The sequence below is a fragment of the Papio anubis genome, chromosome 16 (assembly GCF_008728515.1).
Source record: "Papio anubis isolate 15944 chromosome 16, Panubis1.0, whole genome shotgun sequence".
Lineage (NCBI taxonomy): Eukaryota > Metazoa > Chordata > Mammalia > Primates > Cercopithecidae > Papio > Papio anubis.
Genome location: NC_044991.1, coordinates 66,106,740 through 66,133,065, shown reverse-complemented (window position 1 = coordinate 66,133,065; position 26,326 = coordinate 66,106,740). Strand labels below are relative to the sequence as shown.

The window sequence follows — 26,326 nt, the reverse complement described above, 5'->3', positions numbered from 1 at the left end:
CCCTCCTTTTAAGACATTAAACAGGACTTACATGAAAACAAAACAAAACAAACAAACAAAAAACCCTACAGCTTTCCTAAAGGACAAGAAAGAATACATGTTTAACAGAGAAATGTGCCATTTGCATGCTTAGAAAAACAGCATGGTAAACGTATCAGTTTGGTCCAAATTAATTAATTATTTTAATTTTTAAAAAACTTTTAAGTTCGGGGTACAAGTGCAGGTGTGTTACATAGGTAAACTTGTGTCTTGGCAATGTGTTGTACAGATTATTTCATCCCCCAGGTATGAAGCCTAGTACCCATTAGTTATTTTTCCTGATCTCCTCCCTCCTCCCACAATCCACCATCTAACAGGGACCCAGTGTGTGTTGTTCCCCTCTATGCGTCCATGTGTTTTCATCATTTAGCTCCCACTTATAAGTGAGAACATGCTGTATTTGGTTTTCTGTCCCTGTGTTAGTTTGCTAAGGACAATAGCCTCCAGCTCCATCCATGTCCCTGCAAAGCTTTGGAGAAATCTATTTTTGAGGTTTGGAGGGAAAACTTGACCAAACAGTCCTAAATGTTATGTGAACAGCTGAAAATAACCAGGAACATTTTGAAAAAGAAGAATAATCTGAGGAAAAACTTGTTTCATCACATATTAAGCCACAATATAAATCTACAAGGATGAAAGCGGTATGTAACTGGCACCAAAATAGGTTGCTGGAACAGAATAGACAGGTTGAAGAGTTACCCTTCATTACAGATGAGGCTCTAGAGTACAAGGGTGGCCTCACAAACTCATGGGGAAGGAAGGGATGTTGGGACAATTGATGATGCTTTGGAAACAAAATATAGACAGATTTTCATTTAGTACTCTACACTAAAATGGAGTCCAGAAATACTATTTATTTAAATAAGGCCAAAAAACCCTAGAAGAAAACATAGGTTTAATATACATCACTAAATGAGGAAACATTTTAGTGCAAGAGCCCATAAACTATTTCTGTAAAGGGCCAGAGAGTAAATATTTTAATCTTTGCAGGCTATATGGTCGCTGTTACAACTCAACTCTGCCATTGTAATGTGAAAGCAGCCATAGATAATAGGTAAATGAATGGGCATGGCTGTGTTCCAATAAAACTTTATTTACAAAAACAGACAGTGGGAAGATTTGGACTTCAGGCCACACTTTTCTGGTCCCTGCTTTAAAGGGGTAAAAACAAAAAATAAAATGATTTTTAAAAAAGAAATCAAGTATCATTAGGTTTGACAATATAAAAAATAAGAACTCCAAGGCATAAAAAAATTACTATACACAAAACGTTAAAGCAAAGACATACACACACTGCAGAAAATATACGAACCATACATGACAACAAAGGGTTGGCATCTCTCCCTCCAATGTCATTCTCCCCCTTTCTCGCCTTCTCCCTGTCTCCTCTCACACACACAAACATAAACGTACACAATCATTGAAACTAATAAGAAGCACACTAGTAGAAAAAAATCGACAAATAGTCTGGGTGTAGTGGCTCATGCCTGTAATCCCAGCACTTTGGGAGGCTGAGGCAGGCAGATCACCTGAGGTCAGGAGTTTGAGACCAGCCTGGCCAGCATGGTGAAACCCCATCTCTACTAAAAATACAAAAAGTATCCAGGTGTGGAGGTGGGTGCCTGTAATCTTAGCTACTCGGGAGGCTGAGACAGGAGAATTGCTTGAATCCAGGAGGCAGAGGTTACAGTGAGCCAAGATTGTACCACTGCACTCCAGCCTGGGGACAGAGGGAGATTCCATCTCAAAACAACAGCAACAACAAAAAGACAAACAAACTACACAACTCAAAGGAGAGAGATGATCAGTAAACTTATGAATAGGTATTCAACCTTAACTGTCTCAATTTTATGCAAATTAAGACAACAGGACTATTTTCCATATATCAAATACATCAGCAAAGGTGTGTTTTCAATGTCATCATCCAGCATTGATGTGGCAGGTAGTGATGAGGTGGGGAGACAGCAGGGATGGATACACACAGCTGATGCAACCTCTCTGGTAGTCAAATTAGTGGTTTATTTCGAGACCTCAAAGCCAATGAACATCTGGGAATCTACCTAGTAAATAAACCTATGGCCAAATACTTTTTATTTTTATTTTATCTATTTAGTTTTTTGGAGACAGGGTCTCACTCTGTCACCTGGGCTGGAGTGCAGTGGCACAATCATGGCTTACTGCAGCCTCAACCTCCTGGGTTCGAGTTCCTCCCACCTCCACCCCACCAAGTTGCTAAGACCACAGGTACATGTCACTACACCTGGGTAATTTTTTAAATTTTGTGTAGATACGGGATCTCACTATGTTGCCTAGGCTGGTCTTGAACTCCTGGGCTCAAGTGATCCTCCTGCCTTGGCCTCTCAAAGTGCTGGGATTCTTAGGCATGAGCCACTGCACCCAGCCAACCAAATATTTTTACACATTGATACTCACCACGGCATAATTTATAGTAGCAAAAATTGGGAATGGCCTCAAAATACAATAATAAGGGAGTAGTTGCATAAATTATGGAACATCCGGACAGGATATATGAGGTCATCATTAGAAATCTCTTTTTCCAAAGACTGTATAAAGATAAGACAAAATATTCAACCCCTCAACAGCATTTGACTGAGCCGACAGTCCTTTCTTCCAGGCTTCTGAGATGCCACACTCTTCCTAGTTTTCTTTCTACCATCTGAGTAGATGATTCTGGTCTCCTTTGTTCTCTTCTTCTTGAGTCAACAGGCAGCTATTGAGGTGTTCCAGAGCTTTCTCTAGTGATCCCTTCTCTGCGATCCCTTCTCTGTTCCAACTACCCTTTCTTCCTAGATGACCTCATACTGTCCTGCATTTTTGAAAAGACTGCACTCGTATCATGCTGATGACTTCCCAAATATTATAACCATCCCTCATATCTCCCCTGAGCTCCAGACTCACATATTCATCTGCCCTTTCAAGAACTCCATGTAGATGTTAAAAGGACATGTCAACTTGGACAGTCGTACAGAACTTGATTCTCTCCAAATCCCCTCCTCCCTCCTACTCTGATCTTCCCAGTCTCAGAATGTGGCACTGTTATCCACCTAGGTGTTCAAACCAAAAACCCAAGAGTCATCACTGAGTCTCTCCTCCGTCACTTGACACAGAAGCCCTGTGGGCTCCACCTCCTGATTTCTGCATCATCCAGTGACCACCATAGGTTCTCACCACTGTGATGGCTTCTCATGAGCCTCCCTGCTCCCCTCACAGCCCCGTGAAAATAGATTCCTACAGTCCACTCCGCACTCAGCAACTAGGAAAATCCATCCCTAATTCAAAATCTATGTCTCATCATATGATTCCCCTTTCAAAACCACCAGTGGCTTTTCATCGAAATCAAATATACAGTTCCTACTCTAGTCTTCTAAGGTCAGTATGCTCTCCCCAACCACCTGCTCCCCCTACCCTTCCACCTCCCATCTTTCTCCTGTCTTCAAACACGCCAAGCCTATTCCCATCAGATATCCTTTGTACATTTCTCCCAGGCTCCTCCACATTCAAGTCCGAGCCCAAATCACCTCCTCAGACAGGCTCTCCACGATACCACAGCTCTAGCAAATGACTCATTTTGCTGAATTCACAAGTGAATGTTAGGCTAAAAGTTGTTTTTACTTTTACACTTTTATGTATTTGTTTATTTATTTTTTAGGGACAGACTCTTCCTCTGTCACTTAGGCTGGAGTGTAGTGGCACCATCACAGCTCATTGCAGTCTTGAACTCCTGGGCTCAAGCCATCCTCCCACCTCAGGCTCCCAAAGCTCTAAGATGACAGGCATGGGCCACCATATTTGGCCCTAAAAGTTGTTTTTTAAATGTACACAAACTCACTCCTTGTTTGTGTGTAGATCCGAAGGGTTGAAGACAGCTGGGCTCACTCTCTGCCCCATCTGTTCTTCTAGATCTTCCCTTCTCCATGCCTGAGGAAGTTAGCCGACTTGCACTACATCAAAGGCTTCCTTGCATTCTGCTTTCTGGTTAGGTTTGTCATTGAAAGCACCAGAATGGCAGAGGCATGGAGTGGCAGCCACCGCTCCTGTTAGTCAACCCTCTCCCATATGTACCGTATGTACCTGCCTTAGGTTCTAGTAGGTTCCATTTCCTTGTCTCCTTCAGGCCCAGGGGGGCGGTGGGGTGGGGTGGGTAAGATCTCCCAACTTTTCCTATCCCAGGGTATTGCCCCATTCCTTGTTGACCCCCATAAACCAGTGGTTCTCAAAGTGGTCCCTAGACACTTTCAGGGTATTAAAACATCAAAATGATTTTCACAGTAACACTTAGAAATTACTTGCATTTTCCACTGTGTTGACATTTGCACTGATGGTATAAAAGCAATGGTGGGTAAAACTACTATTGTTTTAATAGAATTAACTCAGTGGCACCAAGCTGTACTAGCAATCACCAACTTCATTGTTTTGTATGTGCAATCAAAAGAAAAAAAATCAATACCAGTTTCCCTTAAAAATGTCCTTGATAAAGCAGTAAAATGTATCAATTTTATGAAACCTTAATCCTTGAGTATATGTCCTTTTAATATTCCATGTGACAAAATGGGAAGTTCAAAAAAAGAATAATCATTGTCTCCAACTGCAATACTTGAACCACTTTTTTTTTTTTTTTTTTGAGACGGAGTCTCGCTCTGTCCCCCAGGCTGGAGTGCAGTGGCCTGATCTCCACTCACTGCAAGCTCCGCCTCCCGGGTTCACACCAGCCTCCTGAGTAGCTGGGACTACAGGCTCCCGCCACCGCGCCCGGCTAATTTTTTGTATTTTTAGTAGAGACGGGGTTTCACTGTGGTCTCGATCTCCTGACCTTGTGATCCGCCTGCCTCGGCCTCCCAAAGTGCTGGGATTACAGGCGTGAGCTACCGCATCCGGCCCACTTGAGCCATTTTTGAAGCTGTGTGCTAAGCTAGCCTTTTCTCTCATGGAGCACTCGTTTTACTTAAAGGATGTCTAGCAAACAATGGTTATTCAGACTTGAGTATTTAACAGGCAGTGTTTTTTTTTTTTTTTTTTTCCTAAAAAGGGCAAATGGATCTTCTCACAACTAACAGCATTTGTTACCAATGATAGAATTTGAACTTTTAAGCAAAAATCCACATTTTAGAAAACTTTTATAGCTACCATGAACTTAAGAGTTTCCCAGTACTTGAATAATTGTATGGCAAGACTGGTATTGAAACTATGCATTTTCTTATATTGTATAAAGCAACGTGTCAACATTTGGAAGATCTGTATAACTCAGTGAACCAATATTTTCTAACAGATCCAATACATTACATTTTTTAAAAAAGTACACATGGGTAAAGTGAACCAATATTTTCTAACAGATCCAATACATTACAGTAAAAAAAAAAAAGTACACATGGGTAAAAGAACCATTCAAAATGCAAGACAGACCAATGGATTTTGATGTAAATTGATATGGCTTCAGATTCTGCACTGCAACTAACCTTTAAGAAAGTACTACTTGTTGAGTTTAGATGTAGTATCAAAGAATATCCACAATATCTGAAAAAGCAAATTAAAATATTTCCTCCCTTTTCCAACTACATAAGACTTTCTTTATTTACTTCAACCAAAATAACATATCACAACAGATTGAAGGCAGAAGCAGATAAGATACTCCAACTGTCTTCCGTTAAGCCAGATCTTAAAAAGATTTGCAAAAATATAAAACAAGGCTACTCTCCTCATTGCTTTTTTTTTTGTTTTGAAAAATATCATTTTTCATAAAAATATTTATGTTAACATGTGGTGGTTTTAAAACATGTCCACAAATTCTCTCTTCAAAAGATGAAGCTTAATTCCCCACCCCTGGAGTGTGGGCTGGACCTAGTGAGTCATTTCTCATGAATAAAAGATGGTAGAAGTGATGGTACATGATTTCCAACACGAGGTCATAAAGGCATTGTGGATTCCTCTATCTCTTGGATCACTCACTCTGAAAAAAGCCACCTGCCATGCTGAGAGAACAGTGGAGCTGTCCTATAGAGAGGGTCACATGGCAGGGAACTGAGGCCTCCTGCCAAGAGCCATGCCTGTGAGCCATCTTGGAAGTTGGATTCTCCAGCCCCAGGTAAATCCTGAAGTGACTGCAACCTTATGAGATATCCTGAACTAGAACCGCCCAGCTGAGCTGCTCTGGATCCCTAAGCCACAGAAATTGTGTGAGGCAGTAAATGTTTATTGTTTTAAGCTGCTAAATTTTGAGCTCATCTGCTACGCAGAAGCAGATAGTCAATAGATAATGTGTTTATCACTCTGACTTAATTAATGAATAAATATTTAATGCTTCTGTTTAAATTTCAAATACAGTAAATATGGGTAGATAGAACCCAGTTAAACCAAAACTCTTAGAAGTTCTCAGGTTTTAAGAATATAAAGGGGCTCTGAGACCAAAAAGTTTGAGGACCACTTCCCTAAACCTTTTACAAACTGCCCCTTCATCAAACTTTCCACAAATCGCCCCATATAAAATCACCATTTGTTTCCTCCCAGGACGCTGCCTGACACAACAATACCAAAATATAATCAATGGTTGTTGCTGTTCAGTGGGAATATGGGTGATTTTATCTTCTTCTTAATGCTTCTTTTTTCTGTACTTCTAAAAGTTTCTATAACAATAATAGGGTTTTTTTTTTTTTTTTAATAATTAGAAGAAAAGAAACTTCCCTTTTCAAAATCACCAAAAGTGAAAGTCAGAGTTAGTTCCTGTAGATGAGCCAATGGTTTAAGAGGCGGGCGGCAGGGCCCAGGTGTCCTGTGCTGTGCCTGGGGGCGGGGGAGGGGGTTGCAGGTGGCAGGGATGACTGAGCACCCCACCCATCTGACCCCAGTCAGAACAGCTCCTTCCTTTGTTTTACATATTGGGCTTCTGAATAGTATCTCATTTAAAGAAAAGTTTCCTCTGCTTAAAAAAGAGTTCAAAAACCTTTACAGTGAGAAAAATCATTAAATTTAATAAGAGTTAAATTTAGAGTACAGAAGAATCACTCAAACATTTTTTGAATGAGAATTTCCATAAAGAAAACCCTACACACTCTGAGAGAAAAACAGAAGTCTCTAACAACTTAACATAAATTTGATGATTTCAAGGGAGGCTGGGCTATTGCGGCCCTAGAAAGAGTTATATCTGGGGCTAAAGAGCTTATCTGGGGGCCCCCAAATCAAAGGGCCTAAGAGGCCAGCAGAAACACCAGGATGCCTAAGGCCAAAACAAACACAGATTAGAACCACAACTGAGGGTTATCTGCTTTTCTAGTGAAAACAAAAGCAGGAAGTACAGAACTGCCTGGTGGTTAAATACATGGGCTTCAGAGACAACTGATCTGGGTTTGAGTCCTGGGATTGAGTCTGATACTTAAAACCTATGAGACCTTGGCAGGTGACTTAGTCTCTCTGAGCTTCAAATTCCTCATCCGTAAAACGGGGGGATGAGAATTAACACAGTGAAGCCATTTTCCAAGACAGTACAGCAGTTTCTTAAAAAGTTAAACATAATTTACCATATGACCCAACAATTCTATTCCAAGGTGATGACCCAGGAGAAATGAAAACATATATCCACACGAAGACTTGTACCCAAATTTGCTTACCAGCATTCTTCATCCTACCCCAAAACAGAAATAATCCAAATGCTCACCTACTGGTGAATGGACAAACAAAATGTGGTATATCTATACAATGGAATACTACGGGGCAATGAAAAGGAATGAAACCCTGAAATATGATGTCACACCAAGGATGAACTTTGAAAGCAGTATTCTGAATGAAAGAAGCCAATCACAAAGATCATATATTATATGATTCCATGTAAATAATATGTCCAGAAAAGGCAAATCTATACAGACAGAAAGTAGATTATGGTTGCCTGGGGCTGGGAACTAGGAGTTACTGCAAATGGGCATGAGGCTTCTTTTTGGGATGATGAAAATGCTTTCTGTTTGTTTTTGAGATGGGGTCTTGCTCTGTCACCCAGGTTAGTGGTTCAATCATGGCTCACTGCAGCTTTAACCTCCCAGACTTAAGTGATCCTCCTGCCTAAGCCTTCCAAGTGGCTGGGACCACAGGCATGTGCCGCCACACCTGGCTTTTTTTTTTTTTTTTTTTTTCCTGTGGTACAGACGGACTTTCCAGGCTGGTCTAGAACTCCTGGGCTTAAGCGATCCTCTACCTGGGCCTCCCAAAGTGCTGGGATTACAGGTGTGAGCCACCCCACCCAGCGATGGAAATGTTTTACAATTAGATTGTGACTGATGGATGCACAACTCTGTAAATTTACTGAAAATCATTGAATTGTACACTTAAAGTGGGCAAATTGTATAATATGTAAACTGAACCCCAAGTTATTTATAGAAAATGGGGTTTGACTCTCTAACCTCAAAGAGTTACTATGAAGATTAACCGAGATAACATATGTAAGGCAAGCTGTCTGGTACAAAGTACCTGATAAATAATAACAATGATGACAATCAGAATATGCCGTAATAATAGATTATGTAAATGTAGAATAATAGTGTAGAATAACAACAATTTATATCACTTATATAGCTCTTACCATACCACTTCAACATTTATCAACTTAATTGAACCCCCCCAACAACTTTTGGAGCAGGTATATTATCATCCTCATTTTTACAGATGGAGAAACAGAGGCACCGAGAAGTAAAGTAACTTTCCCAAGGATGCACAGCTAGTAAATGGTAGAGCAGGGATTTGAATCCTGGAGGACAAACTGCAGGGTCTGTGCTCCTAGCCATGACACTACACTGTCTCTCAGTAAACATCAGCTACGTATTGAGTTGCTACTTTAACCAGTGATGGGGTGGGAGTGCAGAAAAGGCTCACGGATGGCTCCCTAGAGGTCACGCCGGACTCAAAGCTGAGGGTTACAGAAGTTAGTCACAGGAAGAGTGTCCCAGACAGAGGGAATTGCATATATAAAGGTGTGGAGGTAAGATAACACAGGGAATAAGGGAGGATCTCGGTGGAGCTGGCATTGCCTGGGGCAGAGGGTGATGGCAGTGAGAGCAGTGAGCATGGGGCTCAGGCAAGTCCAAGGGCAAGGACACTAGCCTAAAGGCAATATGGGACCAGAGGACGAAACTCAGAGTTCCCAGCCTGCCTTTCTCTGGAAACAACTCACATTCCCCAGGCAGGTGGGGGAGGTTGACTCAGAGGCTGCTGTGAGCTCAGGGGAGCGGGGGAGCTGCCACCCCACGTTCCCACGCCACTGTGAGCTAACACCCCGGCAGCCTCCCAAACACCAGCTCCACCAGCAAGAAGCAGCCGTTTCTAGCCTGCTGGAAGCAGCAGGCTCTGTAGTGCTGCCAGGAAGCTGAGCATAGCCCAGTGAGGTCAAGGGCTGACTGATGGCAGCCTCACACCCCTCATCCAAACCCAGGCACCTGTGGACCCCCAAACCAACCCCAGGGCCTGGCACAGAGCACAGTGTTCTGGCCCCTTCCCCTCACTTGGCTGCCCCTAGAGACAGAGGGATCAGCCCATGGGGTCTAGCACTTTTCTCATTCAAATTTAATACCTTCGGATCCATCGCTTTCGTTTCACCACATCTGTCCTCTATAAACATTTGCACATGCACATAAAACATTCACTGTGGCAAAAGCAAAGCTACTGGAAAGATCTACATCAATAAGGAGCTAGTTCGAAAATTCTGGTGAATCCATACTATGGAATACTACACAGCAGATAAAAATAATGGCACAGATCTGTACTGTATATGTTCTGGCATGAAAATGTCTCCAAGATATACTGTTGGGTAGGAAAAAAAGAAAATTGCAGAATAATGTGTCCAGGATACCATCACTTATGTAAAAGCTTTTTAAAAAAGAAACCTAGCTCTATATTTCTCTGAAGTCCACAAATGCATAGGCAAATGAAAAAAAATACCTGGAAAAGAAACATCACACTAACAACAGTAGTGACGGATGGACAAAAAGAAGCAAAGGAAGGGAGGAAGGAGAGAGGGAGGAAGGGAGAGACAGAAAGGACTTTTTACTTTGTACACTTCTATGTTGATTGTTTTTTACAAGAAGAATGTATTTGTGCATGTTTAGGTTCTAAAAAACATTAAAGTCTGTGAAAAACAAAACAAAATAAAGTGCATTATCACCATGCTGGTACAGGTCTCAGGGTAAATTTTCAAAGAACTGTCACATCCAGGACCTTGTCTAAGTCTTGCCATACCCTCTTGAGGGCAAGCTTCAAAACCTGATCTCACAGATTAAAAAACTGAACGCAGTGGCTCACGCCTGTAATCCCAGCACTTTGGGAGGCCAAGGTGGGTGGATCACTTTGAGGTCAGGAGTTTGAGACCAGCCTTGCCAACACGGCAAAACCCCAACTCTACTAAAAATACAAAAATTAGCTGGGTGTGGTGGCGCATGCCTGTAGTCTCAGCTACTCAAGAGGCTGAGGCAGGAGAATCGCTTGAACTCGGGAGGCTGAGGTTGCCGTCAGCCAAGATTGCACCACTGCACTCCAGCCTGGGTGACAGAGCGAGACTTGGTCTCAAAAACAAAACAAAACAAAACAAAACAAAAAAACTGGACCCACAGAGATGAAACAAGCTGCTCAAAGTCACAGGCAGGGCTGCGGGGCACTGACCCCTTCACTCCCAACCCAGTGCTCCTTCTAACCGGGAAACAAGACATCAGCAAGGGGTAGGGACTCGGCAGGGGGCTGGGAGAATGGTCTGAAGCCTGCAGCCCGTTCACAGAGCCCCTCAGGGAGGGGCAATGGGGCTTTGTCAGGCAAGAAGTCAGTCAATAATGAGGGGTGAGAAGAGCTGATGAACTTCCGCCCCCAACAAAAATTAGACATCATGACAAGCCACCCACTGCGTGGGGATGGGGCTGCCGCGTCACTCGGCAAACTGCACGTGGGAAGGAGCCTCGGGGCCATGTCCCCAAGCCCGAGATTCCACCTCTCTTCTCACCAGGGCTGCTCACCCCGGGCTCTCAGTGGAGCAGCTTGCAGCAGAGTAGTTCCAGGGATGCCTCTTGGCTCGTTTCCTAGAGCCCTCTGCAGCCAGGTGGAAGTGGAATTACACTTCTCAGAGGTTCTAGAACCTGAAGAGCAAGGTGACTAAAACCCAGCACCTCTTGGGCCAGAAATGCCACCACCTCTCTGTTCTTTCATTGATGGGAAGGTGTGTGCAGGGACCCAGGAAGCATGGCCAGGCCTCTCCAGGGACAGCCAGGAAGGTTTATTATACAGGGATGCGTCAGAGGTGCCCCGGGGAACAGGGAGGTGCACAGACCTTGGCTCACAATGAGCAGGCGAGACTGCCTCCAAACAAGCCCAGGGAAGGGGGCTGTGGTTAAATCGTGGATCCTCCATTTATTCCCACAACAGGAAGCAAACCTACAAGGCTATGAGGGCAGTGACAAGAGTCAGATGCCAGTGGTTCTGATCCCGCTCTGCCACCTTGGTCAAGGTTCTGAACCTCTATGAGTTTCAGTTCCCCCATCTGTAAAATGGGTGTTATCATACATGGCTCTTAAAGCACTGTACATGGTACAGATCATGATATCTAGCTCATGAGACACAAAAATAATATAACTAAGTTAAATATGACAAGTACAAGGTATCCATAAAATCTGGAAACATAGGCTGGGCCCAGTGACTCGTGCCTGTAATCCCCAGCACTTTGGAAGGCCAAGGCAGGTGGATCACCTGAGGTCAAGAGTTCGAGACCAGGTTGGCCAACATGGTGAAATCCCATCTCTACTAAAAGTTTTAAAAAATAGCCAGGGCATGGAGGTGTACGCCTGCAATCCCAGCTACTCAGGAGGCTAAGGCAGAAGAATTGCTGGAACCTGGGAGGCAGAGGTTGCAGTGAGCCGAGATCATACCGCTGCACTCTGCCCAGACTGGGCAACAAGCGAGACTCCATCTCAAAAAAATAAAAAAAAGAAAAAGAAAAAGAAAAAAACCTGGAAACATAAATTATATGAATGTGTATACATGTTTGTTTATATTTATTTACTCATTCATTTTACAGAGTGAAAATGTCCTAGACAGCATTGTCTATATCTGTTTTCAGACTTTATGGACATCCTCTGTTAATGTAAATAAAATATACTAATACAATAAAATAAAACATTAATAATCACTTCCTTAGCATAAGGGACCATGTTTAAGAACTTCACAGGGATTTTCTAACTTAATGTTCACAGCAAGCCCTTAAAGTGGATTTTCTTATTAGCCCCATTTTACAGAGGTGTAAACGAAATACAGAGAGCAGAAGAGACTTGTCTACGTGTTAAGCTCATGCAAGGAACTGACAAAGCCGGTTTCAGATTCAGGTAGTCTCACTTCCGAGTCCATCCCTCTACACCATTTATGACTGCAGCAAAGGCTACATACACTGAATACACGGAACAGCATTCAGAGGGTACCAGGCATGGGGTCTGGCACAGAGGAGAGCTTTACGAAATGCAAGATCCCATGAGTATTGAGCTCTTGGTGGGGAGAAACCAGATCCAACTTGTTCACCACTATATCTAGGAAAGTAATGCAAAAGAAGTTGTCTGTAAATATTTGTGGTTATCTGCAAATATTTGTGGGAGAGAAAGTTATTATGGTATTCCTTAGCCAAAGGCTGGAATCCTTGTTCCCAAAAAAATAAAGCTGGGCAAGGGGCTTGCCTATAATCCTAGCTGCTTGGGAGGCTGAGGCACGAGGATCCCTTTAAGCTGGGAGTTTGAGACCAGCCTGGGCAACATAGTAAGACCCTATGTATAAATAAATAAATAAATAAATAAATAAATAAATAAATAAATAAAAATGAATGAAGATGTTTAAACAAAAAGTCTAGGTCTGGCGCTGTGGCTCATGCCTGTAATCCCGGCACTTTGGGAGACCAACGTGGGCAGATCACTTGAGCTTAGGAATTCGAGACCAGCCGGGGCAACAAAATGAGACCCCTATCTCTACAAAAAACTTTATTTTTAAATTAGCTGGGTATGGTGGCAGTACACCTATGATCCCAGCTACTAGGGAAGCTGAGGTGGAAGGATCACTTGAGCCTGGGTGGCAGAGGTTGTAGTGAGCTAAGATCGCACCACTGTACTCCTCCAGCCTGGGAGGCAGAGCGAGACCCTGTCTTAGAGGGAAAAAAAAAGTCTATGATAAATTCGAAGGTTTTCCTAGGAACGTCCACTTCCTAAGAGGAACTTGGAAGAGGGTCTGCAGACCTGCCTTGCCCACACGTCTACTACATAGAACCTGGATTCCAAACCCTGAACAGAGGCCAAGGCAGCTGCATGGCCGCCAAGGCACAGAGGGGCCTACCTTCCTCGGCGTCGTTCCTCAGCGAGGCCTCCAGCAGGGCCACGCTGGCCTCGAATGACACTTTCTTGCGGCGGCTGCCTGTGCTGCGCTTCCGCTCATGCTTTCGCTTGCGGTGCTGCAAGTCCTGCTCGTACTGTGCCCACTTCTTCAGCTGCTGGGCCCGGCGCTTCTGGGCGGCCCGCAGCCGCTCCAGCGTGGGCACCTTCTCCAGCAGCTGCAGCTCCGTCAGCAGGTCCACGTGGCTGGCCATGGCCACTGCCCTCCCCACGCCCTGGCTGGGGGCTAGCACAGTGCACCGGGGGCCAGGGCAGCGCGGGGCCTCTGGTGGGGCTGGGGCCTCATGGTGGGGCCTGTGGCAGGGAGGGAGACACAGATGAACACGTGTCAGACTCCACAACTCAGATCTGATTGTCACCCCAACGCCCCGTGTTCAAAACGCTTTTGAGGTTTTCCTTCCATTGCTCCTTGAGAAAAGTGCAAATCCTTACAGTGGCTCTGTAAGTATCAGCAAGGTCTGGCTGTGCTGTCTAATGCAGCAGCCAGTAGCCACCTGTGACTATTTACATTTAAATTAGTTAGAATAAAGTAAAATAATTTAATTCCTTGGTTGCACTATCCACATTTCAAGTGCACAATCACCACATGCTTCATATTGGACAATGCAGATAGAGAATATTTCCATCACTGCAGAAAGCTCTATTGGATAGCTTGGTTGTCTGCCTCTCTAGCCACAGCCATTTAACAGGAACCATGCCCTTTTAGTTTTCTTGTATAGAGTCACTCTACCTTTTTTTTTTTTTTTTTTTAAGACGCAGTCTCTCTCTGTCGCCCAGGCTGGAGTGCAGTGGCGCTATATTGGCTCACTGCAAGCTCCACCTCCAGGGTTCACGCCATTCTTCTGCCTCAGCCTCCCGAGTAGCTGGGACTACAGGTGCCCACCACCACGCCCAGCTAATTTTTTTATATTTTTAGTAGAGACAGTGTTTCACCATGTTAACCAGGATGGTCTTGAGCTCCTGACCTTGTAATCCTCCCGCCTTGGCCTCCCAAAGTGCTGGGATTACAGGCGTGAGCCACTGTGCCCGGCCAAGAGTCACCCTACTTTAAGGATCTGGGTATCTGGGTGCTGGAACCAGAAGGGGTGCAGGGAGGGTCAGGACATGATGGGGGCTGCAGACCCCCCAAAATCTGGAGACTATACAAATGTCCAAGGCCTCAGAATTATGAATATCTGACACTTCTGCTCAAGCCTCTTTTGTTCTGATCACTATGAGATGCAAGTTGTTCTGGAGATGGGATGGATAGGACTAGAAACAGACCAGAAGAAATAATATGCTATTGCAGTGCTTCTCAAAGTATGGTCTGGGAACCCCATAGGGAATCCCTGAAACCATTTCAAGAAGTCCATAGGTCAAAACTATTTTCATAACTATACTAAGATATTACTAACCTTTTCCACTCATTTTCTCATGAGTGTACAGTGGTTCCCAAAGCTATATGAAAAGTGACATTGCAACAGACTAAATGCAGAAGTAGATACAAGAATCCAGCTGCTAAGCTCAACATAAAGAATTTTGCAAAATTTTTAAACATCACTTTTCTCACTAAATTTTTTTGTTTTGAAAAATAGCTATTTTTCATCAAAATGTTATATATTATGCTTTCATAACAGTCTAATAAAAATATATTATAGATTATTATATTGTTATAATATATCTTGGGTTTATGGTTTATTTTAAAGGAATTATTACTATTTTTAAAAATTTCTCAATATTCATTTATATTATGATAAATATTGACAGATATAATCCACATAAACAAAAGCTCTTTGGGGTGCTCAATTTAAGGAACTAAAGAAATCCTAAGACCAAAAAGTTTGAAAAATGCGGAACTACTGAGACATAGAAAATCTTAAAGTTTCTCTCTTTGAATGACCTTTTAAAAAAAATTATATCTCTTGCTCTCATGAGTCTCAGACAACATCAGGTCAACAAAATTTCAGAGTGTAAAGCCAGCTGGTCTTCCACACAGACTCTATGAACTTTCAGACACAGACGGAAAGGGTCTTAGGACAATCACTTGATCCTCTCTAAGCCTGTTCCTCCACCTGCAAAGTGTCCTATCCACCTCCCAGAAGTTACAGGTGCAAGGAATAAAAAGAGCCGGGGCTGGATGCAGTGGCTCAATGCCTGCAATCTCAACATTTTGGGAGTCCAGGGTGGGAGGAAAGCTTGAGGCCAGGAGTTCCAGACCAGCCTGGGGAACATAGCGAGACCCTTATCTCTACAAAAAAATAAAAATATTTTTTTTAAAAGAGCTGGTTCAAAACGTTAAGACACCTAAGCAATGAGACACAAGCTTGGAGGAGGAATGGTAGGGAGACGTTAATGCAGCACATCTGTGAACCAGCAGGCAAGGCTGGTTTTGGGTTGTTGGGTAACAGGAAAGAATGGCAGGAGTCTACATCTGTGTGATGTGGCCCACTGTCGCATGAGTATTGGGTTAGCCCCTGGTTGGTTTCAGGAAGCGTTGTTAATCTCCTGGGTCGCCCGCATCACCTGCCCCTCCAAAAGCCCTTTCTACGGAAGCTGAAGAGCAGGGTTCAGCCTAAATCCTCAGGTGCTAGGTTGGGTCAGATCCAGATCGTTCTTCACACCTCTCCCAGCTCGGAGACTGGAGGCAAAATGTGGCAAGGGGTTGGCTTGGCAATGCCCAAAGGGCAAAAGTCCCAGGGTCTGAGTGGGTGTGACCTCCAGCATACATAAGCCAGTGGCAAGTCTCAATGGGAGACAAGCTAGCTGGCTTTGGTTGCCTTTTGTTTGTTTTGTTTTGATTTCTGTTTTGAATACACTTGCAATGCACTTTCAACTAATTAACGTTTTTATTTTAGATCATCGTAGATTCACAGGGAGCTGTAACAAATAGTACAAAGAGATCCTGTGTACACTTCACCCAGTTTATCCCAGTGGTAGCATCTTGAAAACTACTACACCATATCACAGCCAGAAACCTGACAGTGATACAACCCACCAATCTTATGCCGATTTCCCTAGTTTTACATGTACTTATTTGGATGTGTTTTGTTTTATGCAACTGTATCAATGTATCTACCACCTCAGTTCATAACCACACCTATCTCCTTCTCTAAGCTCCCCCTCCAACCCACTCCTGTCCCTGCCTTGGCAATTACTAATCTGTTCCCCATCTGTAGAATTCTGTCATTTCAAAAGATGTTATATAAATAGAATCAGATAGCAGGTAACCTTTGAGGACTGGTTTTTTTCACCCAGCATCATTCCTTTGAGATTCATCCACATTGTTGCATGCATCAATAGTGCATTTCTTCTTGTTGCTGGGTAGTATTCCATTTTATGGATGGCCTCAATTTGTTTAACCATTTGCCTATTGAGGAACATCTGCATTGTTTCCAGTTTAAGGCTGTTCCATTCATCTATAGATTGTGTAAACATAAGTTTTTGTTTCTCAGGAGCAAATACCCAAGAGCACAAGTGATACGGCATATGGTAATTGCATGTTTACATTTTTTTTTTAAATCTCACTCTGTCGCCCAGGCTGGAGTACAAAGGTGCGATCTCGGTTCACTGCAACCTCTGCCTCCCAGGTTCAAGCGATTCTCCTGCCTCAGTCTCCCAAGTAGCTGAGATTACAGGCACCCACCATCATGCCCAGCTAATTTTTTTATTTTTGTAGAGACAGGGTTTCACCATGTTGGCCAGGCCGGTCTCAAACTCCTGACCTTAGGTGATCTGCCCATGTCGACCTCCCAAAGTGCTGGGATTATAGGGATTACAGGCATGAGCCACCACGCCTGGTGCATGTTTGCCTTTTTTTTTTTTGAGACAGAGTTTTGCTCTGTCGCCCAGGCTGGAGTGTAGTAGTGCGATCTCGGCTAACTGCAAGCTCCGCCTCCCGGGTTCAAGCCATTCTCCTGCCTCAGCCTCCCAAGTAGCTGGGACTACAGGTGCCTGCCACCGCGCCCGGCTAATTTTTTGTATTTTTAGTAGAGATGGGGTTTCACTGTGTTAGCCAGGTTGGTCTCGATCCACCCGCCTCAGCCTCCCAAAGTGCTGGGATTACAGGCGTGAGCCACCATGCCTGGCTGCATGTTTACTTTTAAAAGAAAACTGCCTAACTGTTCTCCAGAATGGCTGTGCTGGTTTCGTGCCCTCCAACAATGTGTGAGTGATCCAGCTCCCTGCCAGCATTTGGGATTGTCACTGCTTTCTATTTTAGCCACTTAGATAGATGTTTTGGTTGCTTTTTAAGAAGTAAGGAGCTCAAAATAGTTCAATTCACAGCCACTCAATATAATTATTATAGTCAGACCTCTCTGGGAGCTAGAAGACCACAAGTTTGTTTCACTCCACTTCCTCAAGTGAGCAAACATTTAATGAAGTCCTGTTCTGTGACGAGCCCTGATTCAGAGATGGATGTGGACCAGCTCTGCCTTCTCTCTGTCAATTTATCTTATAAATCCATTTAATTATCCCAGTAACCTAATAAAATAGCAGTACTAGGTACTATCATGCCCATTTTCCAGATAAGGAAACTGAGGCACAGAGGGATTAAGTCATTTACCCAACATACCACAGCTAGATAATGGAAGAGCCAGTCCGCCTGGGGTTCTCAAGGAAGGCTCTCCAGAATACAGGACAATGGATCTGAATCTCAGTGCAGAAGCAGGATTTCACCAGTTGAAAGGAGCAGACACGAGCTGAGAGGGAGTCAGGCAGCGTTCAAAGGTGTACAGAGTGGCTGACCACAATGGAGGGAACTCTGGAAACCAACACACACAAACACGGCCCAAAGAGGACGTGGCTGCCCAGCCCAAAAGGAGCAGAGAAGTCTTGTTGGCAGTGATGAGCCACTTGTGGCTGTGGGCCAGGCCTAACCAGAAAGTCCCCCTGCGATCCACATCATGTTTGTTGGTTTGTTTGGTCGAAGTCCGCACCATGTTTTACAATATTTTAATTCATTGCTAACATTTACAACTTGGAGATTTTATATCCAACATCGGAGGTTCGGCTTTTCTTAGAACATCTTGGTATGTGGCCACAGTGGACTCAGACGGCATCACCATCAACTGGTGTATAGTCGGGCTGTCCCCTTTAGATAGGGCACATACCCTCTCCATTACCATAGTCCCCAATGCTCCCCATTACTCTTGCCTGACTGCCCTCACTGACTGACATCATTTGCCAGCTCCAATGTCATTTGAGTTTGCAAGCTCTGTCTTAGGCAGAATGAGACAGCAGTTTCCAAATAACCAGAGCTCCAATCTGCATAAGAAAGGAAGGAGAGCCTGTGAGTTTCCCCAACACAGAGCAGGACGAACACAGCAGCTGGGCAGCCCCAAGACAGGGCACTGGCCTGGGTGCTGCGGCAGCCCACGGCAGCCAGGTTCCAATGGGCTGCAGCCTGGCCTCCTCGTGAGACCTGGGGTCACCTGTCCACACTTCCAGAGAAAGCCCCAGAGGGTAGTAGGAACACAACCCAACTGCCAGGACCTGGGAGAGCAATGGCTATCATCAACACTTAAAGGGGATCCCCAAGGAAGACCTCATTTGGAGGAACAAGGAAGTACAAGGAAGCAGTTGTGTGCACCCCAAGAACAGACACCAGCCTCCAGAGCTGTCCAACAAGCAATTCGACAAAGGTACTTGTGGTCAACGGCTGTCTCAGGAGGTGGCAAGTTCCTCATCACTCACTGGAGGATAAAATTTCCACCCGTGTCAGACTGGCCTAAGTATTTGGTGAGATGTCTTTCAGCCCTAAGACTCTGTACATAGTTACTCACTTCTTCATTATTATGACTGATCACCTCTGAGTGGGAGGTACCAAAAACATGCTAAAAGTAACGATAAGAGTAATGGCACCAATCACTTATGCTGTTAAAGCACTTTATCCCTTTCAAAGAACTTCCCCAGCCATCATCTCAGTCAGGTGCTTCCCTAAGTGTGGAAGGAGAATCCACTCCAAGGAAATTTTCAAAAGTACAGGAACAAGTCTTGACGTAACATGGACCCACACAGACAGCAGGGTATATACACTTTTCACTTCTCTTTTAATCTTTCAGACTTTCTCCAGAGAAAAGTGTCAGTCCGATGCTAATAGATCCTTAACATCTTTATAACCATGCCAATCCTCCTTGTAAACAAAGAGAAAGCAGGCCTCAGGCTCCTGGCCTGGGCAAGCCACTGTATCTAGGATAGAATATAATAGCATTGTTTTGTTTCCTGTGGATTTGTTTACACAATTACTGTTTATTTATGGTTGTGATATAAAATTTCCTTTTTAAACAAATCGATTTCAGTTGGAAATATCAAGTTGATAGTAAAGAAAAATTTAATGACAATGGCATTTAGTGTTGGCAAAACTTATAAGTGACTGACATTTGGGAAACCCGTCTTGCCACTTATCCTCATGGCAATAATCTTACAAGAGAAACACTCATATAAACTCATTATTTTGTTTGACATATATTTAGGGGGCACCTACCACATGCCAGGCCTGTGCTCAGGGCTAGAGAGGCAGCAGGGTGAAGGCAGACACAGTCCCTGTGCAGTGGATGGATGGCACAGACACACAGGAGTAGGTGATGTGCTCCAAGGATACAGAGGCTGAGCAGTAACTAAACTTGGGGCCTGACTCACAGCACAGTGCTCCCTCCATGGGCCCCAGGGTGGCAGGCCCCAGGCAGACAGAAGGCACCACTGCAGTGTCCTCCCTACTCCCAGCAAAAGAATTAAGGGCAGTTGCCCAGCCCCCTGGAGAAAGGTGAGAACAATGTCTCCCAGGGGCCAGTAAAAGGGGCCAGAGGCACATTTTCTCTGACTTGGCCCTCCCCGCCAGCCCCTCCCACCTCGCCCCTCTGGGTTCCTTGGAGCTGGGGCTCGAGGACAGCTCCCTCTTGATTACTGGTTTTCAGGTGACCTACTTTCCCCCAATAGACCCATACATCTCCTCCCACCCCCGTCTGAGAAAACCCTGCTTGGTCTAATTAAAGAACTGCCATGGTGCTGCAAACACAGCAGCGGGGCAGCCCCAAGACAGGGCACTGGCCTGGGTGCTGAGGCAGCCCACGGCAGCCATGGCTCCAATGGGCTGCAGACTGGCCTCCTTGTGAGACCTGGGCTCACCGATCCACGCTTCCAGAGAAAGCCCCAGAGGGTGATGGGAACACAGCCCAAACTGCCAGGATCTGGGAGAGCAAGGGTTACCATCAACACTTAAAGGGGATCCCCAAGGAAGACCTCATTTGGAGGAAAACCAGCTCCATGGAGATATAGCAAGTCCAGCATTGGAAAATCTAGACGGACCATCCTACAGAGAACGGGACACATGGGCCCACAAGTCAACAGTGTCCAGGACTGGCAAGACATCTGTGGGAGGGATCTGTGGAGGCCAGGTCGGGTGAGGTCATCCAGGAAGTAGGTGTGATATGAGAAGAGAAATCAGAAGCAAGGGGAAATAGGGCAGGGTACTTAATTTTTCTAACATCTGGGTGGATGAACAAAAATAGTTTGATTGTGACCAGCAGGAAGTCTGAGGCCAAGGCACTTGACCCTTGGGGAAGCAGAAACAGGCCGCTGAGGTGTGTTCACCTCTTCCCCCAGAGCCTTAACTCAGCCCCTGTTGTCTGACAAAGTCTGAACTTCATTCCTCGTGTTGACCCCAAAGGGAGAGACAGAGTCAGTGCATATCTGGGGAAGCAGAGACTCAGCTCCAGAGAGCTGACCCTTTAAGGGAAGGGCAAGAAAGGGTACACCTCAGCCCTCCCACAATACACTCCTTTGAATAATAGCACCACCCAAAGTATGGCAGGGAAGTGGGCAGGATGTACTACAGAACTCCTCACACTCCACACCCTTAAAAAAGAAAGATGACTATTACAAGAGTTGTTTGGGGGACTAAATACACCTCTGGGAAAACTACAGAGGCACTGGTTTGGTGGTGGTCTGTGTATTCCCACATTATTAGTCAGTGCTGGGTCCTGATGGGCCCGAGAATGTCAGCAGCCACCTGAGCCCTGCCGCAGTGATTGGTTGGGGCTAGGCACGTGTCCTGAGTTGGCCCAATCAGAAGCTCTCTCTTCTCACAAGCTGTGAACTGGCAGCATAACACCGGGTTGCTCCTGGAAGCCATCTTGCCACCATCTCTGCAGGAAGCTGGCTTTTGGATGAAGCCAGTGCTTGGCAGTCACCAGAGGGGAACAGGGTCCTTTAACTAAGGGGTCGCAGGACTTCAGTTATCCAAGCCAACAAAAGCCCCTTTATTATTTGAGCCGGTTGAATTGGATGCTGCTACCTGTAGCCAAAAGCACCTTAAGAGACAGCAACGATGTTTTTAGGGGTGCAGAAATAGGGACCCCAGAGGCAACTGTTGCTTGTAGCAAAATGAATGGCCTCTCGCTGAGGCATATTACCAAATACCTTCTCTTACCCCTACAATCGTTATTTCTTGGCCGTTCAGGCCCGAGGTGAGGCCCAGCTTTGAGGAAGGGTAGGAAGGTCAAAGCCAGGCTCTCAGAGAAGCCCTGCCCACTCGGCTAGGAGAAGGGGGCCCAGGCTTTGTTCCTTCTTAATTCTGGGGGAGCAGTCGGTTGACACATCTTTGAACTCGAGCCTAGTACCTCGAGAAAAACAACACGAAGGAAGGTGAATTCAAATTTAAGAGATTTTAAAATATGAGTCAGAAAGTGTTTCAAAGTTCACACTGTTAAAAGGAAATGTGAAGATTTGTTTTCATGTTCTTCAGCTATTCTTCTCCACACAATATTGGCAGCAGCCTGGAGGAAGGCGATGGGTCCTTTTCTCCTTGTGTTTCCTGTACCATTGAGCACGAGGGAAAGAAGAAAACAAAACAAACAGTGCTGGCTTTCCTACTCCTGGGATCTCACTCGGGACCTACTTTTTCTCCTAAAGGATGTACACCCCCGCCCTCCCACAACACACTTCTTTGAATAATAGCATTTTTTTTTTTTTTTTCAAGCATAAAGATGCTTTAACTCATGAGCAAAGAGACTTCTGGGGCCCTTGGTGCTCCAAATACCTGAATTAGAAATCACTGTTGTCTCCCCTAATCTCATTCCCATGGGATTTTTGTGGACTGATTGTCCTACTCCTGCTAGGATGAACCTTCTAGACTTTGGGCCTTGTCATCATAGACAGATCTCCTGGTTTTAAATTGGTTGTGAAACTCAGATCCCCACAGGCCTGCTCTGTAACTCCAATTCTCCCAGCTGTGCTCCTTCATTCAGATCTCTGACTTGTCACTGTCCCCTGAAGCCCATTGACTATATAACCCCATTTGGCAGGACTTTGTGTGTATTGGGGAGGCTGAAGGTAGAGGAGGCAGGATTCAAAAACCACACATTCAACAAGAACAAAGATGAAACAACTCATGTATCTTGAGCTGTCCCAGGAAAAGAATCAGGTCATCATGTCCAGCAGTGGAACAATAACAGACCTGCTGACCTGTGTCTGAACTGGCTGGGCCATATTGGGAGCAGAGGACCAGGTGTTAACAAAAGCCAACAAGAAAGGATCAGCTTTGTTCCAGGCCTCTGGAGGGCACAGTGAGGCTCAGGCATGGTAATATGAAGAAGTGGAATCTGCAGCCTGGGCAACATAGCAAGACCCCATCTCTACAAAAAAAAAACAATTAAAATTAGCCAGGTGTGGTGGCGTGTGCCTCTAGTCCCAGCTACTTGGGAGGCTGAGGTGGGAGGATCACTTGAGCTTAGGGGTTGGAGGCTGCACTGAGCTATGATGACACCACCCCACTCTAGCCTGGGTGACAGAACAAGACCCTGTCTCTGAAAATAAAAAATAAAAATAAATCATTTAAAAAATAAATACATGAATAATTTTTTAAAAGAACAACTAGGATCAGCCTGGCATGAGGATAAACTGTCTAACAGTGATAATTCAACAAAGTCTAGCCACTGCATGATGCTGGAGTCCCCACTGCCAGGAACTCCATGGCCTTTAGAGCTCTATGTTGGGTGGTAGATGGGACTGGCCCCGTGAAGGCCCGTGAGCCCCAATCCTGGCCTGCAGGGGACGGCATCGTATTGGGACTAAGCAGTCTATCATGCGTGTCTGCACCCAGCATTTGGTAACCACCAGGCTACACAACTTGCAAGGCCCATTTTAAGCAGATACTGATTGATGATTTGGATTGGTTCTGCCTGTCAGGGTGAAGCCGCTCTCTCAGGCTCAGCCCCAAGAAAACTTCAAAGGAGGCCACAGCTCAAACAGGTAAAGGAAAACCCATGAACACACCCATCTTCCATGCTGAGCTTCCCCGCAAGATCTTCAACCCAGGGAAGCCCACACACTTGTGGGTAAGTACAACAGTGTTGAGAAGGCCGTAGGGGACAGGAACAAGGGTGCCAAGGACAGGGACACTCACAAAGCTGACATGATGTCTACAAACACATTAGTCAGTCACAGTCACGGTGCTAAACCAAACAGCCTGTCTTCTAAAGAAGCTTATGTAATAGCTAAGCTTGGGGAAACGGGAGTTAAATTACAAACAGTTTCTCCAGGCTTGAGGGAGTGTGGTCCACCCCCTCCCTTCACAGGGAGATAAAAACTCCCTTTGCAGCTGGAGGGATCATTTTCCAAAGGAGACCACCTGTGGCTACGGAACACACTCCTGGGTTACACAGGTATTAAACAGGGGATGGCCCTTCACATCGGGTAGGCCGGGGGTGGCCTCTAATCCCTGCCTTTCTCTCCCAGCATGACACTCGTGACAAAACTGTCCTCTGTTGTGCCACCACTTAGGTTGGTGGTGGCTACTTGGTGCACTGTGAGGAGAGGGATTACGAAGCCATGTGCGATAACGGGAAGAATGTGTGTTGTGATTAATTAGCAAAGCCTGCCACGGCTGAAGAGATGGGAAGTAGCTGCCTGCATCCTGAGTACGCAATTCTGTTCTACATCATGCTGCCTCAGAGCCTGGCATCCAATAGTTGCCTTTGTATCCACTGATTAAAATCCTTGGCTGGGCATGGTGTTTTATGCCTGTAATCCTAGCACTTTGGGAAGCCGAGGATCTAGAAAGTTATCAGATATGAGTGGAAAGGCCCCTCAAATCCCAGGATATCATCCAAACAACAGCAAAAACTCACCGTGGCATCAGTAGATAAGCATCAAGAAAATCTCAGGTTCATGTCAGAATTTTTCCAGTAACCCACCCTAGGGGGCAAAGGAAGAACTGTACTCCACCTGTTAAGGTGACTAGATCCAGACTCTAGGAACTCAAGCAGACGAGGGCAGCCCCTGTTTTGCTCCATATGGATGTTAGCAAGTATTTGTTCTATTGCAAATTGGTCTGTCTGCTTTGTTAACCAAAATGTCCCCTTATCTCCCTGATCACTAATACCATGGATTTTCTGACATCTCATTGCATTTTACCAGGAAGATCTTCTAAATAACTTGCAGCTCTTTTACAGTTTCTTCTAGTTCCTACTTCCCCCTCCCAAGCCTGGCCCTGGAATGTGGGGAGATGGCATGCTGTTGGTAATTGAATAGGGTCCATTCAGGAATGGAGAAGGACCAAGGCACTGTCGCCAGCTGACACCCTTCCTCATCCAGATCTGGGGATCACTGTCTTGTCCATTCCAAGCATCTTGGGCTCTACATCATTACCAGCATGAGAGAGGAAGGGGAACATAGTTTGCTGCCTAATAAGACCACTCTCCCCATTTCAGAAACCTCAAATATCCCTAACAAGCTATCTCCTCCCCTTTAGCTAGGGATGTTCTTAACCAATTAGGAAGTAGTTGGGATAGATTTTTTTTTTCTTTTTGTTTTGGATGCAGAGTCTAACTCTGTTGCCCAGGCTGGAGTGTGTTGGTATGATCTCAACTCACTGCAACCTCTGCCTCCTGGGTTCAAGTAATTCTCCTGCTTCGGCCTCCTGAGTAGTTGAGATTACAGGCATGCACCACCATGCCCAGCTAATTTTTGTATTTGTAGCAAAGACAGGGTTTCACCATGTTGGCCAGGCTGGTCTTGAACTCCTGACTTCCACTGATTCCATCCATCTTTGCCTCTCAAAACGCTGGGATTATAGGCGTGAGCCTCTGTACCCAGCCTGAGATGGGAAATTTTTAAAACTTTTCATATAGTTTGTTCACTGAAGTTCAGAGAATAATTCCAAGGAAACGGACGATTAAAAGCATAGAATTGAACTTGAAGGAAAAAGTCCTACCTTGGAGGACAAAAGAATGAGAAGAGGAAGACAGAGGGCAACACAGAGAGCAGATTCCAATTAAGTGCAGGATGGAACTGACATTCGAACCAACGTCTACCTAACTCCAAAGCCTACACCCATAAAAAGCAGAAGAAGAAGGAACTGGGAAAATCTCTAAAGGAACCATAAGTGCTTTAACAGATCTTTCTCATGAATTGCAAGAAGATTTCAGAAACCTCACAGTATTTATGACCAGGGAGATGGGGACATTTTGGCCAACAAACCAGACAGACCAACTGGTAATAGAACAAATACTTGCTGAAGTCAGTATAGAGTAAAACATATACGCTTAATGAAATTAAAGGCTAACATTGCAGAACCTATAAACTAGATACATGAAATGAACCTAGAAACAAAGAATGCCAGGTAATCATGGCAGCTTCTGTGTCCAGCATACCTTCCACCTGCCAAGTTCTTTGCATGTAACCTTTCTGGGAATCACTGCACCAACTCTGCAATGTAGATATTGTTCCCATTTCAGAGAGGAGAAAACTGGGACTCAGAGAGGTTAGGGAACTCGTAACTAGGGCTGATGTTCCAGATGTGTGTGGTTGGCATCTCTTCTGATTAGTCTGGCATCTGTTTTGATTGGTCAGTCTCTATGCCATTAGTTAAGTATTTTTAATATCCTCCCTGCTTAAAAATAAAAGAAAAAATG

At 44.8% G+C, this 26,326-nt stretch overlaps 1 protein-coding gene across 1 annotated transcript in view; it reads right to left on the bottom strand.

Annotated features, from left to right (window-relative positions):
* PPP1R16B (protein phosphatase 1 regulatory subunit 16B) overlaps positions 1–26,326 on the bottom strand; it is a 120,499-nt gene that overhangs the window by 74,947 nt on the left and 19,226 nt on the right. The window contains exon 2 of the mRNA XM_031656774.1: positions 13,381–13,730. Coding sequence (XP_031512634.1) covers positions 13,381–13,630 — 250 coding nt within the window. The 5' untranslated portion in view covers positions 13,631–13,730. The remainder of the gene's footprint in view (positions 1–13,380; positions 13,731–26,326) is intronic.